This window comes from Martes martes (assembly GCF_963455335.1).
Source record: "Martes martes genome assembly, chromosome: 7".
In the NCBI taxonomy this organism is placed as follows: Eukaryota; Metazoa; Chordata; class Mammalia; order Carnivora; family Mustelidae; genus Martes; species Martes martes.
The window spans coordinates 19,167,239-19,184,517 of record NC_137894.1 but is presented as its reverse complement, the minus strand read 5'-3'; the positions used below and the strand labels follow the sequence as shown (position 1 = coordinate 19,184,517).

At 36.5% G+C, this 17,279-nt stretch overlaps 1 protein-coding gene across 6 annotated transcripts in view; it reads right to left on the bottom strand.

Annotated features, from left to right (window-relative positions):
* The window catches only part of TJP1 (tight junction protein 1), a gene marked incomplete at its 5' end in the record, with an annotated part of 242,755 nt that overhangs the window by 50,835 nt on the left and 174,641 nt on the right, over positions 1-17,279 (bottom strand). For all 6 annotated transcript variants that reach the window (XM_080808821.1, XM_080808822.1, XM_080808823.1 and 3 more), the window contains 5 exons: positions 472-640; positions 1,223-1,326; positions 4,785-5,061; positions 10,631-10,733; positions 11,435-11,559. In XM_080808821.1, the coding sequence (XP_080664947.1) occupies positions 472-640; positions 1,223-1,326; positions 4,785-5,061; positions 10,631-10,733; positions 11,435-11,559 (778 nt within the window). The remainder of the gene's footprint in view (positions 1-471; positions 641-1,222; positions 1,327-4,784; positions 5,062-10,630; positions 10,734-11,434; positions 11,560-17,279) is intronic.

Sequence of the window (17,279 nt, the reverse complement as noted above, 5' to 3'; positions counted from 1 at the left end):
GGGGAGAGGGGTACAGGGAATTAGAGGAAGATGCAAACTTTCAGTTACAAAATAAATGAGCACCAAGGATGTAATGTACCACATAATGACTATAGCTAACAGTGCTGTATGGTATATATAAAGCTGTTAAGGAGACTAAATCCTAAGAGTTCTCATCACAAGGCGAATTTTTTTTGTAATTTTATCTATAGAACAGGCGTTAACCAAACATATTATGGTATTGTTTCATGATATACATAAATCAAACCATTATGCTATGCGCCTTAAACTTCCACACTGATATATGCTGATTTTATCAATAAAACTAAAAAGTAACTAAAAGTAAACCCTCTACCTCCAATAAATATATTTGTAATTCTTAGATTTGGAAGGTGTCTGACTTGTACCAAAGTATTTCACTCAAACACATCAAATCTTCCTACTACTTCATTAGGTCACTTAAAGGGGCTCTGCAAACAGGACTGTACTCACCATCTCTCTCAGAGGCATTAGCAGAGTGGATACTGTCAGAAAGGTCAGGGACGTTCAATAGGGTAGCCCGTTCATCCCTCTGAACTACCATTTTTAACTTGCCTTTAGACCTTTCTATCAATGTTTTTGCATCTGTCAGTGACATATTTTCTGTCACAGTACCATTTATCTGCAACGGAAAAGAAACCAGGTTGAAAATAAATGAAAAAAATACAAATGTTAACTTAATGTTATGGAACAGGAATATTTAAATTATCCTTGGCTTGCTGTAAGAAGCAAAATTTTCCCTTTATACTTTCCTGTATTATCGAAGTACTCCTCTTCCCTGAAATAATAAAATTTTAATACGCTGTTGCTTTGTCAGAAAACCCAAATTAATATCACCAAGCCTGTCACTTTCTATTACTTACAAGCAAACTACAAACATTTTAATAATATTTAGTTATCAAAACACTTATTATGTAAGACTAGACGTTATCTACCTACAAAGTAGCTCCTACCAGTGAATGATACTCATTTGTAGAGATTAATTTGCCCAGGATGACTCCATGACTAAAAAAAGACATCAGTGTTGACATGTAATAACAGACAAACCATTTTTGTCCACTAAAAATGGCAAACCATCCAGCGCCCCAAACATTAGTTTTTAATTTTTTTGGCAAAATTGCTTTGAACATTAGCAGAAGCTATATGGTTACACTAGAATTTGTCTTCTATTTCAATTCCTTAAAATGTAAGAACAGAACTATACCTTTAATACAACATCGCCTTCTTGAATATTGCCATCTCTTGCTGCCAAACTATCTTGTGAAATTTCCTTTACAAATATATGGCTGGCCAATCGAAGACCATATTCTGAAAGAATATATTTAAATGTCTTTAGTGTAAAATGCTACGAGACTTTATAGAGTTTAAAAGCATTAGAGTAATCACCACATTGAGTTTTTAAGTACAATCAATAATTAGAAATTATTCTTAGCTACCCTGCAAAGATGACATTTCTTCTAATCATCAAAAGTGTGCACAGCAACATGAAAGCAAAGGAAGTTATGTGATTCAAGCAAAAGTCTGACAGACCTTATTCCATTTTACTCAGAGAAAAAAGCCATGAAGAACAGACCATTTCTTTCTATGTTGTAATAATACACTAGCTGCTCGGAAGGTTTAATGAATACAATTCTAAAAAGTGAACTGCCTGAGGTTGGAAAAACTCTGGAAAGGTTGGCAATTTTATTGATGACTTGTGTTACCAAGCATATACTGTTTTTGTTTTCTCCAGTTTCCTAGAGCGAAAGTATTTCCAATCCTACAAACCTCTAACACTGGAAAGACATATGCAGAGCATTAGGACATAAACTCTGTATTAGTGCAAAGGCTTCAACTAGCTGAGCAGATACAGGCAGGAGTTATAAATGCCAGTCCTTTCCTTTTAACATCAAGTATCCAAAAGTAAGGCAACATTAATTCTATCTGTGGGTGCGGAAATGGTCGGAGTTGAGGAAGGTACCAGGAGTGTCCAGAAAACTATCCAGGGACCTGCAAAACTGTAGAATTCTGTTTGTAAACTACAACAATGACAACAACATAACAACAACAGGAAAAGCACTGCTCCTGGTTTTCTCAGGAGAGAGTAAAAGACTGTGTCGTTCTGCATTAAGGAAGGGGGGGGGGGCAAAAAAAAAAAAAGATCTTGGGGTTTTTGTTTTTAATATGGGATGGGTAGCAGGTTGGCTAACTCAAGCTTCTATGTTACATCAGAGTTACAGCTTAACTTAAGGCAAATACACAAAGAGCGCTCACAAGCAAGAAAATCAGGGTAAAAAAAAATAAAATGACTTTTGAGGGGATCTAGGCAGGCAAGTATATGTGCTTAATAAATGAGTTGTTATATCACAAAAGAATACAGTGTTGATGACAAACTTCTCCTTATTTAAGATTAAAAAGTTACAGGGGCACCTGGGTGGCTCAGTCAGTTAAGCATTTGCCTTCAACTCAGGTCATGATCCCAGGGCCTGGGATGTAACCCTATGTCAGGCTTTCTGCTCAGTGGGGAGCCTGCTTCTCCCTCTCCCTTTGCTCCTACCCACCCCCGTGAGCCCATGGGCTCTCTCTCACTCTCAAAAAAATGAAAAAAATCTTGAAAAAAAAAAAAAGATTAAAAAGTTATAAATGACCAATAAAGAGATGACTTCAAAATAATCCTCATATATTCATTTACTCCAAGTGTTTCCTTAGGTAAATATTAACTATGTGCCCGGCATTGTGGATAAAAAAGCAGCAAATGAGAGAGAGTCCCTGCACTCCCTGGCAACTTCCACACACAGTAGGGGCAAATATAAGTGTGAGAGAAGGACAGATAAAGGCAATACAGGGTTTCGTGTCCAGTATGGAGCCCAAGAAGGCCTCCCTAAAGAAGAAATACTAATACTACTGAACCAGAAGGATGAGGGTGTGTGTGTGATTATGTGGGGTGGGGGTAGGTGGTGGGCAGTGGTAGAGACAGAGTGGTTAAAAATAAATGCATCTCTGTGAAAGTGTCTGTAGAACTGACTGGAAGGGATCCAGAGGCTAGTTTTTGAGACTTATTAAGTTCACTTTAGAGGTGAGGGTTGCTCACCAGACCAAAAAAAAATAGTAACTATTACAGAATGTGAGATAACTACGATTATCATGTAAATGATGGTTGTGATAAACTTGATTGTGATCATTTTTTAATGTATATGTATATCAAACCATCAAGTATGTATCTTAAATGTATAAAATTTTATGTATTTACATACAATGTTAATTACATCTCAATACAACTGAAAGAAAAAAGATTATGGTAGTTTGGATAAGGGTGCTGGCGATGGAGAAAGGAAGTAGTGGGATGGTTATTTAAGAGTGGTATTTAGGAAGTTAGCATGTATTAAGTGGGTACAGGGAAGTGAGGAAAAGAGAGATGTTAAGGATAACTACCATGTTATCCAAAACTGGCATGAGAAACCAGGTAGATGGGAATATATTGAACCAGTGACCTCATAAGAAACACAAAATTTTGAGGAAGATGTGAGTTTCTTTCAAGATATACTGAGTTTAAGGAAGCTGAGCTACATGAAACACTGAAGTTGAGTATGCCTAAGGGTCAGCTGGCTCACGAAAGTACAGCCGGAGAAATAAGTTTTGCCATCAGCAGCAGGTAACTGCGCCAATGAGTAGATGACACCACCTGAAGAGGTTATGTTGAAGAAAAAAGAGACTCTGGAAGAGAAATCTACCTAAGATTTGAGGGTAGGATGAGGAGAATGAAGTTGCAAAGGATACAAAAAGGGGGTGGGAGACCCAGAAGGACACAGTATTATCATTCTCTTGAGGCCAAGAGAAGACATTATTTCAAAACACAGGAACTCAAGCTTGCTTCAGCAGCATATATATAAAATACAGGAAGTGGTTAATGCTATGTAAAATGGTACTGGAAAAGTAAGTAAAATAAAGACTGAAAATTTCTACTGAATTAGTGTGCATGATTTGGGGAGCAAGGTGAAACAGGTATCAGGCCAGAGAGGGTTGAAAAATGAGTGGTAAAATGAAGTAGACACAGCAGCGGTAGACAGTTTGAGAAGTCCACTACAGAGTAATGTGGGGAACAAGAACTAGAAAAAGGTCCATCAGATGCTGGCAGAGCAGATCAAAGTGAGCCCGCGTGATATTCTTGGTACAACACCTTTTTACCAAAATGATCAGCCACAGATGATCATTTGAGAGACATGTCCACAGCAGGAGGATACCACAATCAGATTCATTCTTATGAAACCTGATTCAGGGGAGGCAGCTGGCTTTAGTTTCAAAAATGTTAAAGATGTCCGGCATTACAGAAAGATACCCTATCAGGGGGTTCCTTCCTCTTAATGTCTTCTTTTAGAAAGTATTCTTCCCCTCCACACACCCCCCACCTCCACCAAGTCCAAGATTTCTTCCTATGGTTATGCCACCACTGATCCTAACGGCTAGGTAAAACACTGATTTTGAGCTTGGTGATGGTATGAAATTTGTCAGCATAATTTGTATTTGGCTATCCTAATCAAAAGAAATCCAAAATCCAACTACTGGACCATTTATTTGAAGGACTATCTGCTACAACAAAATAATTCAAGAGAAAAGTGATGATCCCTGAAGTCTGCTAAATGGGACATGACTTATGGCAACAGGACATAACAATGAAGATAACAAAAGACAACAAAAGCAAGGATACGAAGGGATGGCAATTTTACTTCTTACCAAAATTAATGTTAACATTTTCATGTGAAAATGATAAATGAGTTGGTAGAGAATACCTTCATTTTTCCGGGATTTCACCAATGTGACTTTGGTGGGTTTGGCAGGTTGACTGGAGGCCACAGATCGCCTATCAGACCGTGGGGACAAACTCCTCTCTCTGCTTGCACTTCTATCCCTTGCCCAACTCTTCTCACTCCTTCTACTGACCAGACCACCACGGCTGCTTCTTGGGTCATGGACTTCCTCATCGTAACTATCTTCTTCATTCTCAGATACCGGTTCAGGATCAGGACGACTAACTGGTATCTGAACTTTCTTCTTCCTCCGAATGGTCTACAAATAAAGTTTACAAAAAAAGCTTACTGATTTCCATATATACTTTCATTTCTAAGAGAAAGGAAAATTACAGTTTTCTGGTCCCATATCAATTAAACTAATTATGAATCAGAGAGATACAATACACAACAAATTACTATTTCCATAATGGATGTGTTTTCTGCTCTCTTGACAAACAGATCTGGTTAAGAACCAAATTTGAAATAGTGAGCCAAATGAAGTCCTTAGTTACTTAATTCAGAAAGATTTTCCAGGTGTAACAATCACCAGCTTAAAAAAGAACTAATAACTGGTGGTGCTTAGAATGAAGGATGGAGCACTGTACTCTAACACCATCAAATATACTGTAGTTGCTATCAAGCAAATTTGTAAGCCCAACTTGACTCCTTTAGATTTGCAGAATCCATCAATATCAAGGCCCACAACTGTCTTACTGAAACTCTTAACAGAGAAATTTACTGTACTTCCACACTAACATTCAACTAAGTAAAGTTGGAGCTAATAACTCTATTATACTTCACCAATACAAACTGCTTTCAGTTTCTGTATCTCCCCAATTTGTAATTTCTCATCTTGGTATAAATCCCTTCTTCTGGCTTTCTTTCCTCAATGACTCTGATAAACGGTTCAATTTTCCCTGTTCATTTATTTCCTTCACTTTCTGTAGGTTCAAGATCTTCAAGCATTACCTGATGGAGTGGCCTCTTAATCCTTGGACTGTGTGCAGCTCACTTTCTCACCCTGATATATCCAGGATCTCATCAGATATCTGTAAGATCTTCTTGGGTTAACATTCCTTGTCTTCTACTTTTGATGCTTTGATCTACTGAAACTCTTCTATTCCCATCTTCTTTTGGACTCCTTTCTCTCTTATTCTCCCAGTCCATTAATTCCTTCCTGGTTTCACCTGCCTCGCTCTCAAGTTTTCATGGAACATCATGCTGTGATATTTAAAGGACCTTCTCTTGACCTCTCAATCACCTGCTAAACTCCAGTCCTGTATTACCTTTACCTTCAGATGGCTGTTTTTCCACACTTTGCTGAGTAGGTCCTCCATAAATTCATTTTATCTGACAGAATTCTTTTGCTTGTTCAGTACTCCTTTCCTCTACCTCTTGCCTCCCTATGGAATTTGCTAATACGGGTATTCCAAAACCATTCTCCAAGATCCCAATCGCTTAGCCTGACTCACAGAGATCAGTGCCACTTTACTTCCCTTATACTCCTACATTTTTTCAGTAACTCATTTATTTAGTCTTCCTTTGGGGCTCAAAGACCAAGTTGATCCTCTTCCTGGATGAATGAAATCCTCCCATATGAGCTCTTATTCTTATCCCTACCCACCTCCAACAATTTCTTAATCAACAACCCCTGAAGGTACTTATAACTTTCATGTCTCCCTCAAATTTGTTCTCTGCCTACTATTCATCTGCTAATTAATCTTCTATTCCTCTATCTTGCTACACATTTCCAAGTTATCCTATCTCCTCCCTTTGTGGCTAATTTTCTTCAAAGAGCTGCTCTACACTTAATACTGCTTGCTGCTCCTTTCTACTACCAAGGATGATCAGAGAAAGCCCTTCTGAGGAAACAACACTGAAGCTGAAGAAGCAGCAAAATGCCAATACATGAAAAGAAGAGACAGGTAAGTTCCCTGTTAGGAACTGAGAGAAGGCTGTCTGTCTTTCCACCTTCTGTGCCCCATAGCTCAGGCCCTTATCCAGTAACACTTACTATAAGGCATTCTTAACTGACTCTCTGCATTTTAGCCTCACCTCTACTTCAAGCTCCAACAAACTATTTTAGAAGTAATACTTCTGCAGTGTTACTTTTTTAAATCTTCAATTCCTCCCTAGCAATACACAAACAAAAAAAAAGTAACCAGATAAGGACTAGGAGCTTTCCATGTCCTCCTTCAAGAGAGTGCCTGCCACCTCTGTAAAACTGACTGCATCTGAAACTGCTCTCAATCTCCATTGTGCATTATGGTTATGATTGTGTATGTCCATCTAACCTGTTAAGATTCGGGTTTCTTGGAGAAGGTTCTTGCCTGCATTTAACTATACATCTAATGAAGTATTTGCAACCAGTTAATTGCTTAACTTACTAAAAAATATCCAATCCTGTTATAATTCTCTATGTATACTATAGTTAATGGCTGTACACTTACAAGGAGATATTTAGCAGGTTTGACAATTATGCTTGATTTTATCACTGAAAATTTTGAAAGAGAAATTTGGGGGGAAATGCCTACTTCAGAACAGTTTTGTTAAATTAAAGATTCAAATGTAAAATAAAACAATGAACTCCTATAAGTACCAGAATAAAGTACAGGATATATACTTTTATAACTCTGATAAGGTAAAGGGGTTTATAAGCCTGACAGCAAAGATGGAACCAACCAAGTGAACATCTGACAGATTCGACAACATAAAAATGAAGGCATTTCAGTGTTGAAACAAAATGACATAAAACAGGGGCGCCTGGGTGGCTCAGTGGGTTAAAGCCTCTGCCTTCAGCTCAGGTCATGATCCTGGGGTCCTGGGATCGAGCCCCACATCGGGCTCTCTGCTCAGTGGGGAGCCTGCTTCCCCTTTTCTCTCTCTGCCTGCCTCTCTGTCTACTTGTAATCTCTGTCAAATAAATAAATAAAATCTTAAAAAAAAAATGACATAAAACAATTCCCCCAATCACCATAAACAACTTAAACTCACAAAAGCATATGGGCAAACAATACATGTAGTATATATGACATAAGACTAACCATCCTAATATATACAGCTCTCTAGTATGACAATTATCACCATAAAGATGCAAAAGAATAAGCAAAAAAGAAACATAAATGGGCAGTATATACACTATGGGATAAACTCATTTGTACTGTAAAATATTTCACTTGAAATACTATGTTCAGTCTGTTTGGCAAAGATTTAAAAACTGTTGATAAAACTGGACTTACAATAGCCTACTGGCTTTCTGAAGGGCACTGGCAATACGTACATCAAGTCATTCATGCCTTCTGGCTGAAAAGCCACTCCTAAGATGTTATTCCTAAACAGGAACTGAATAGGTAGGTAGAAACACAATGATCTTCAACACAGTATTTTTTTAATACCTGTAGAAACTGGATGCTGAAATGCCCACCCATGAATGGGTTAGGTAAGTAGCCCCATGGAGATATACTGAAGTGCTCAAAGAGGTCATCTCTAGGAGATGTTTCTGCCCAGTCATTTACTTCATAATGCGTTTTTAGGATAGTCAGAATTTTAATAAAAATTATACATGCTCACTGTGTCATAAACTATTTCTATCTTCACATATTAAATCTAAATTAGCCTATTTATGGAAGTTACATTATCTAGTAGAGGTCTAACATTTTAGTTCAACAGAAAAGAAATAATTTATTTGCTTAATACCCAAGGAGCTCTTAGTTTATGGAAAGATAATCATAACAACCAACCACCCCAATGTAAGAGCACAGGGAAGAAAACCGGGGTCAGGTAAAGAGGAAGTGGTTATTCAGAACTGAAAAAAAAAAAAAATTAAACAAGGAAAAACAATGTATATATGATCTTAAGGTTCTGGTCATGGCCGGGGGTGAATTAAGAAAGCCATCCCACAATGGAAGACCACAATCTAAGACCCAGGTTTTATTCCAAAAGTCATATGGCAATGACAAACTTAACAAAGTAAGACACAAGCCAATCGCTTCAAATGTAGAAATGAACAACAGCTCTCTGCTGATTAAAATACCTTTCTACTCAATCCCCCTATAAAGCTAAAAAAGACGCCCAACCTTCCTAAGTTCTGCCTGTCCAACTCATGTAGCTAACTAAGTATACTCAGAGCAAAATCCATCCTTGAGCTGCAAATCCTTTTCCTATTTCAAATACATTACAGGTTTTGGACCTACTTCTTACAAAGTAATTTCTATTGGGAAAAGTCTGAGGTATAGGAATATAACTTTCTTAGATGCATTATTGATGTGGAGTATATATGTTGAATATTTTGCATGGCAACAACAACAACAAAAAACAGCTCAACATTTCAGGAGAATAGAGAGCTTAAAAAGTTGGGGTTATAGGTGAAGCTCACAACCTCATGTATAAGGGAGAAAAACCCAATTTACCTAAGGTGCTCACCTTGGAATGTGCAACTGAAAAACACTATAAATAATAATAACAATGCTAAGGATCAGCAGCTAAGGCAAGAATGCTAAAACTGACTCAGTTTTAAGATAAGCAATTATAAAAATTAGCAATTTTCTTCCATAAACACTATAATCTCATGTTCTAAAAACTGTTTAAAAACTCTACCACCCATTAACCAGTATGTATATGAACTAAGATTTTAAAATGACATTACAGTTGTAAAAATATAATTAAAATATATAACTGAAAAGATGATGCCTGTCATTTGGAATGCAGTAACTCAAGAGTGGATATACTGCGATTTGAGAAAACTCTCACCTCACCAGCATTAACACTCGTGTGGAAATAAACCATATGTCAAGCAGCCTACACAAGGGAAGAGGGCCTAGCAACTGTGGGGTGCACAGTCTCAGGGAATACACCTTCTAGATCTCACCCAATCCCTAAGACCAAAACATAATGCAGGCCTTCCCCTCACACCCTCTTCCTTCCATTGGGTCCACTGTGGTTCTGAGTGTCTGCTAGGAAGTAGAAAAGTTCTCAGGAGCCAAGGCAGGGCAAACCACCTAGCTGCCTACTCTGGCTCTTCTTCCTGCTCTTTATACCTGATCTAAAGCCTCAAAGCAGTGCCTTTATCAGTCCTTTCAGAAGCTAGAGGGGCAAAAACGTGGGGAAGGAGCAAAGTAGGTAAAAAAATAGCTAATATGCTCCTAAATATGGATATAATTTTAAATAGGACTTTTACATTAAATCCATTTTGTGCCACATTGGCTTAGTTTTACCTGTGATTTGAAGCCAGTTATCAAGAGTTAACTGAACTTCTTTTCCCTTATTTAAAAAAAAAAAAAAAAGACTTCTTAGAGAAATAATGAAATAGAAGACAGGTTCCAGCTATACACTAAAACAGTACCATTAAAATGCACCCTGAACAACCCTACAATGAAAATCTTACCACTGTCTCTCTCCTCAAACTGTATCAGAATAACAAGGAAAGTGGTTGATGATGTATGTGTTCAAGGGACAATGTAAAACTTGCCCATTAAACAAATCCTGTAACAGAAAACAGGGCTAAATATTTCAAACAAACTACCATGCCAAGATTCAACCTAATGTAAGTACTTTAAAAAGAAGGAAACATTAAGCCATAAAAAGGTGACCATTCAATCACCCCCCACCTTTCCTTGTCAATCAAATAAATAAATAAGTAAGTAAATCCTAGTACCTACACTTTGAGAAAATATACACACAGTGATAAAACATATCACCAGTATTAGAAGAAACACTCTTGTAAGTTAACTTTAGAACTACTGATCCAGTTTCCATTTTCTTAAAGGGTTAAGATGAACTTAAAAAACCAGAAACATATCAACCATAAAGTTGATACTTTTGCTAAATTAAAGGTAAAAGATACTTACAATTTTTGCATTCTTCCCACTTTTCCTTAGTTGTTGAACAGCAAAGGCATGCTCAACATTATCCATTGAAACTCCGTTAACCATTGCAACTCGGTCATTTTCCCTAAGGAAAAAAAATGTCACCAAAATAACAAGTTAGAAAAAAAACATACAGACAGGTTTGTGAATACATTTTCAAGATGGGTTCTTCCACAAAAATATTTCAATTATAGGCTAATCTATTTGTCTTCAGATCAATGATACAATAATGTCAAATAACTTTCTGATTTCCTATAACATTTAGTAACTAACCTCAGGCCATTAATTTTTTTAAATCATTAATACAATGTTTTTACAAAAGAGTGAACAGGTATCACAACAAAAAATAATTTTTGGTGGTACAATTAGAGGACAATTAAATGATACATGTTACATAGCTGGAAAAAATTATTCTCTTTTTAAAAATAATCTTTCTCCTTCCAGTTTTCTTTCAATCTTTCTGACTATAGCTCACTTTTTGCGAGGTAGCATATCTTCTGCCTCTCTTTACCTTGCTTATCTTAACTGAATAGGACAAGATTAATGGTGAGCTGTTCCTGAAGGCTAAATTCCACCACAAACTGTATAACAAGTTTTCTCTTCATCATCTTTATTTTTACAGTAACCACCCATTTAAGGTAAGGGATACTAGCTTTCCATTTATGGTATCTCTATTATCTCTAAACAGAAATGTACGTTAATTTAAAGAAATCCCTAGCAGAATTCGCCAGTGACTGAGGGTAGGAACAGTGCTTGTAACCAGGTACTCAAAAGAAATGTGCTTACTGTAGCTGTCCTTCAGCAGGTCCCCCTTTCAGCACATCTGAAATTACTATGGAAGTTTCCCCACTCTGAAAATGAGGGTTGTCTCTTCCACCAGATATTGCAATTCCAAATCCAAATCCAGGAGCCTAAAGTAGTAATTATGGAAAAACACTCCTATTATGAAAAATAATTGTTCACTGTATGATACACTCTAAAAAAGTTTAAATATAAAAATTACCATCTTATTACATCTGTGATCCAAACACTTGCTTGTGTGATACATATCAAAATGATCTATCCTGGTATGGGAATGCATACTCTGATAAATTAAATGCTGGACATAAAAGATTATTAAAATTTGCTGATTACAATGTTTTCTAAGTACTAAAATACATTTTAAAATTCTGAATACTAAAATCCTGCATTTATTTTTATCATAAGAGCTCTTGAAGGTATTGGCAATGCACTATTATCATCACAAAACTGGCAAATAATTTATAGAATGAATACTTAATTAGTATAAACATCTGATGCCACTTTGTATAATAAAATATCAATAAGCTGTGAAAATCAAATATGTTATTTCAACTTCCTTCAACTATGCTAAAAATCTCTTAGAAGTAATACATTATAAGAGTATCTTATATGCACATTGCATAGAACAGAAAGAAGAACCGTATCAAGCCATTTAAAAACATTTTTAATGGGGCACCTGGGTGGCTCAGTTGTTAATCACCTGCCTTCAACTCAGAGCATAATCCCAGGGTCTGGGATAGAGCCCCACATCAAGCTCCCAGCCTTGTGAGAAGCCTGCTTCTCCCTCCCCCACTCCCCCTGCTTGTGTTCCCTCTCTCGCTCTGTCAAATAAATAAAATCTTTAAATAAATAAATAAAATATATCTTTAATTAAAGAAAATAATAAACTATATACTTCTAAATGACTTGAAAATCTTAATCACAATGACTGAGCGCAGACCAATACAAAGAAAACTGAAAATATTTCCAAGTTAAAAAATTACTTAACTCATATCCTCCTAAAATACAAGAATAAATCACTACACAAAACCATTCCCTTAGTATAACTCAAAGACTGACAATATCCAAATTTCAAAACAGAAACAGGCCTAAAATTTCAAAAATATGATTAGAAAGAAACAACTGTTGGCAAAGAATTGGGAAATACAAGAAACTACTTTACAGAACAAATTCAAATACATTTGAAAACCCTGATGAACCAGGGACACCTGGGTGGCTCAGTCAGTTAAGCATCTGCCTTCCACTCAGGTCATGATCCCAGGGTACTGGAATCCAGCCAGCAGCGGGCTCCCTGCTCAGCAGGGAGTCTGCTTCTTCCTCTGCTCCTTCCCCCCACTTGTGTGCACACATGCTCTTAATTAATTAATTAATTAATTAATAAATATCTTTTTTTTTTAAAGGGTGGAGGGAAGAAAAAGAAAATCCAGATGAACCAGATTATTGAAATGACTCAGAAATTAAAAATGCAATTTAAACAATGCAATTTCTGGAAATGAAATAGAGAAAATTATCCCACAAAAAAAGCACCAGCCACAGATGATTTCATAGGCAAATTCTACCAAGACATCATTGCCCCATAAACAAAGCCCCATAAACTGTTCCAAAGCACTGAAAATAAAGGAAAGTTTCTAAACTTTTCTATAAAGCAACTATAATACTGACATCTAAATGATAGTGACTGTCCATAAAGACAGAGCCCCACTCCAAATATTAAAGCCCAAAATGATTTCTATATAACTATACAAAAAGTATTAAGCCAAAAAAGAAGAAACGGAGGGCAACTTCCTACAAATACTCCATGACAAAAGGGATATACTACAAGAATGCAAGATCAATGTATAAGGAAATTCACTGGTATCATACATATATCCTATTACTAAATCTAAAGGGAAAAAATTCTATGTTTATATCCACAGACCTTAAAAAGGACTTGGACAAAATCCAACAGTTACTATTAAAGAAATAAAAAAAAAATTCAAGAAAATTCAATCTCTTGTGATACTTGCTTTTTATTAAAGATTTTTATTAAAATCCAGCTTCACATACATACATACACAGTTAAAAAAAAAAAAGGAAGTTATTTTAGTAGCCCTTTTAGGTTATTCTGGATATTCATGTTTGATTTTATACCAAAACTTGGTGTGAGCTTCTTAACAGGTGTAATGTACAATCTGAAACATATCAATGAATTTTTTGTACTCAAATACCCATCGGCAGGTTTTGCACTTCCAATGGGTATTTTAAACCATTACTGGTTTTATAATAGCATGCCTTGGTCATCTGAAAAATACTTGGGCAAATCTTTCAAAGGATAACATATTTCATTATTTTTTTTCATTATATATTTTTTAAAAAATTCTGTATTGTGGTGCCTGCGTGGCTTGGTTGGAACATCTGACTTTGGCTCAGGTCATGATCTCAGGGTCCTGGGATGGAGCCTCCCATTGCTCTGGGCTCAGTGGGAGTTTGCTTGTCCCTCTGTCCCTCCCCACCCCTCTACCCCGCACTGCTCATACTCTCGCACTCTCTCTCAAATTCTCAAGTAAATAAAATCACAAAAAAATAAAAATAAAGATTGTGTATTAATATCATCACCAATCTCATTAAAATCTGTAAGTACTGAAAAGCTACTGGCTCATGGTAGTAGGTGAAAGCTTTCCAAATGTTAGTTTTTGTTTTAAATTCGATTTTCTTTACTGGCAACAAATACATCAGAATCGCTTTCCCTGAAGCAGGTACTCATTCATTTGAGAAAAATGTCTGTCAAATATTCAACTAAGGATAACCATATATTCCTTCAGGTAAACATTGTGTTACACACACAGACATACGCACGACTTGTTTCCAAGTCAAACAATCACAAAAGTACTTCAGTATAAAGTGTCTTATGCATATATCCTATTTCAATGCATAATTTAAAAACTGTACTCAAAAGTTGAGATGCAGTAAAACTAAAACTAATAATTTTTACTGCTTCGAATCATTCAGAAACAAACCTGGAACTGTTCTTTAAACTGTGAGTGTATGGCAGTGACTGTTAGTAACGTTTGATGCCATTGCCTTGATTTGGGCTATGTATGGCAGCCAGTTTCACCCAACACTACTTCTGCACCTTTACTACAAAAATATCAATATAGTGCAAAAGACAAATAATATTTTCATACTGTTAGGAAAATAATTTGCCCTTGAGCCTAAAAAGGTTTCAGAGACATGGTGGGGTCCTCAGACCATACTTTGAAAACACTGATATTAGGAACTTCTAAAAAATAAGAAAAAGAGGGAAAAAAACCCTACCAAAATAACAATAAAACAATGAAACAGATCATTTGCAGAAGATATATAAGATGTTAAAACTCATAATTAGAGAAATGCAAATTAAAACCACACAGTGAACGATAAAACTTAAAAGTATGACAAGACATTTTATTGGGAGGGCTGTAGAGAAAAAGGTACTCTTACACACTACGGATGGATACATAAACTGTAATTCTTTAGGAATTTGTTAATACCTAACAAAACTATAAAAGCACTAATCTTTTGACAGAGCAAACCAATTTCTAGGAATTTACCCTAAAGATACACATACATCTCCAACAATATGAAAATACATACACAGTTATTCCTTGCAAATTGTTAATTGCAAATAGTGGGGGGAAATCTAAATGCTCACGGAATACCTGTAGAGCAGTGGGTAGTAGAGGGTGGGATTATTCTTTTGCTTTTTATCCTCCTCGGAAGAGGCTCAGACTAATCTTTCATTCTATATACTTTAATGCTGTTCATTTACATCTTGCTTGATAATTCTTTTATTTAAAAATGTTAAAATAACACAAAAATATTATAAAGAAATGCTGAAAATGTCAGGAACTTTCAATAAGAAAGACAGAGACGAGAAGTTATTTTCCTTAAGATTTACTTGTGAGTGTCCCTCCTCAGACTTTTGGCTAAGATCAAGTGTAGATGTACTTGTGAGCAAATCTAGGTGCAGTTTTTGGCTGCAGTGAGCCAGGGTCAAAAACCTGGCCTGGACCACTGCTTCTATGCAGCTCTGGCACTTTGTAAGGCATGTAAATCCTGGATCAGTGTTTGCTATGGTTCATTTAATGATTAGCCAGAAGTCTGTGGTCCCTAAATCTGGCTGGGGATGAGAATCACTTGGGAACAGTTTCAAAAGCTGATGTACAACCCCCCACCTCATACCAATTTAAAAATAAAAAAATGGAAGAAGCAAAATGGCCGGCATTTTTTTTTTTAAGATTTTATTTATTTGACAGAAAGAGAGAGAGAGCGTCCGCGCGCGCGCGCGCTCACACACAGCAGGGGGAGGGGCAGGCAGAGGGAAAGGGAGAAGCAGGCTCCCTGCTGAGCAAGGAGCCCAATGCAGGGCCTGGGATCACTATCTGAGCTGAAGGCAGATGCTTAACTGACTGAGCCACTCAGGCACCCCTGGCAAGCATTTTTTAAAAGTTGATTCTAATGGCAGCCAGTGCTGACCACCTCAGCCTTAAATGGTTTGTGAACTTCAGACCAAGCTGACATCAAAAACTTCAAAGGTTTCACAACTATTCCACACTTCCCCTTCCCTCTATTTTCACCCTTGTCTCACTTGGCCTTCTCAATAAATTTCTTACCTCCACCAGCTTAAAATTTACCCTCCCTCCTGTTTGAAGGGTTATCATTCTAAAAACAAATCTGATCCTGTCATTCCACTGCCCATGGGTCTAAACTCCTGAGTATGAAGCATCGTGAAATACAACTCCAACCTACTTCCTGGCACCCCAATATTTGCTCTAAACACACTGAACTATGGATCCCTGCTTAAGCATGACATGCATTAGGAAACTCTATGCTTTTGCATGTCCTCTCTCTTCCCAGGCTTCCTTTAGGGCCTTATCAGTCTTGTAAGCTTCAGCTCATCCTTCAAAATCCAAGTTCAGGGGCCCCTGGGTGGCTCAGTTGGTTAAGCATCTGCCTTTGGCTCAGGTCATGATCCCCAGGGTCCTGAGATCGAATCCCACATCAGGATCCCTGCTCCATGGGGAGCCTGCTTCTCCCTGTGCCTCCTCTCTCTCTCTGGGACCACAAGACTAATAAATCATACTATATAAGAAAAAGAAAGTAAAGGGAGAAATCTTTTTAAAAACAAAAAAGAAATGATGCATAAGATTTTTTTAAAAGATGTGAAAAAATTTTGGAAGATAGCCAGTAGAGATACAACATATGTATAGCAGCAGTCCCTAAAAAATTATACCAAAATAAGGGAAAATAATAGTAAAAACTATAAAAAACAAAACTTTTCTATTATGAATTTTTTAATTGAAATTACACACTCAAAGGACACACATCAATGTAGATATGAGTTATCAGAGAGTATCAATTCAGAGACCAACACCAAGATCTACTCAAATAAAATAACTATATTTAAGTTAAAGGGTTCATTGGCATCTAGGCCAAAAGATCTCATAACTTACAAAGAAAGAAATTTAGATTATCATCACATTTGGATAACATAGTTAAAGTACTCAAAGAAAACAGTGAGCCAAGGATTTTATATCCAGTAGAACAGACCTTCAAGTAAAAAGACACAGATAAGCTAATAAACATGAAAAACCACAGAGAATATTGTTTTCATGATCCCTTCCTAAAGAATCTAAATGACAATCAAATTCTTCCTAAACAATCTAAATCTGACAATCAACATGACAAGAGGAACACAGAGAGGACTAGTGATAAGCATTAAATATATTGTTACTCGTAATACTAAGATTAAATGAGGATTAAGGGGAGAAAGGATCAAATTATGTAATAGCTATATGATCTAGATATACTA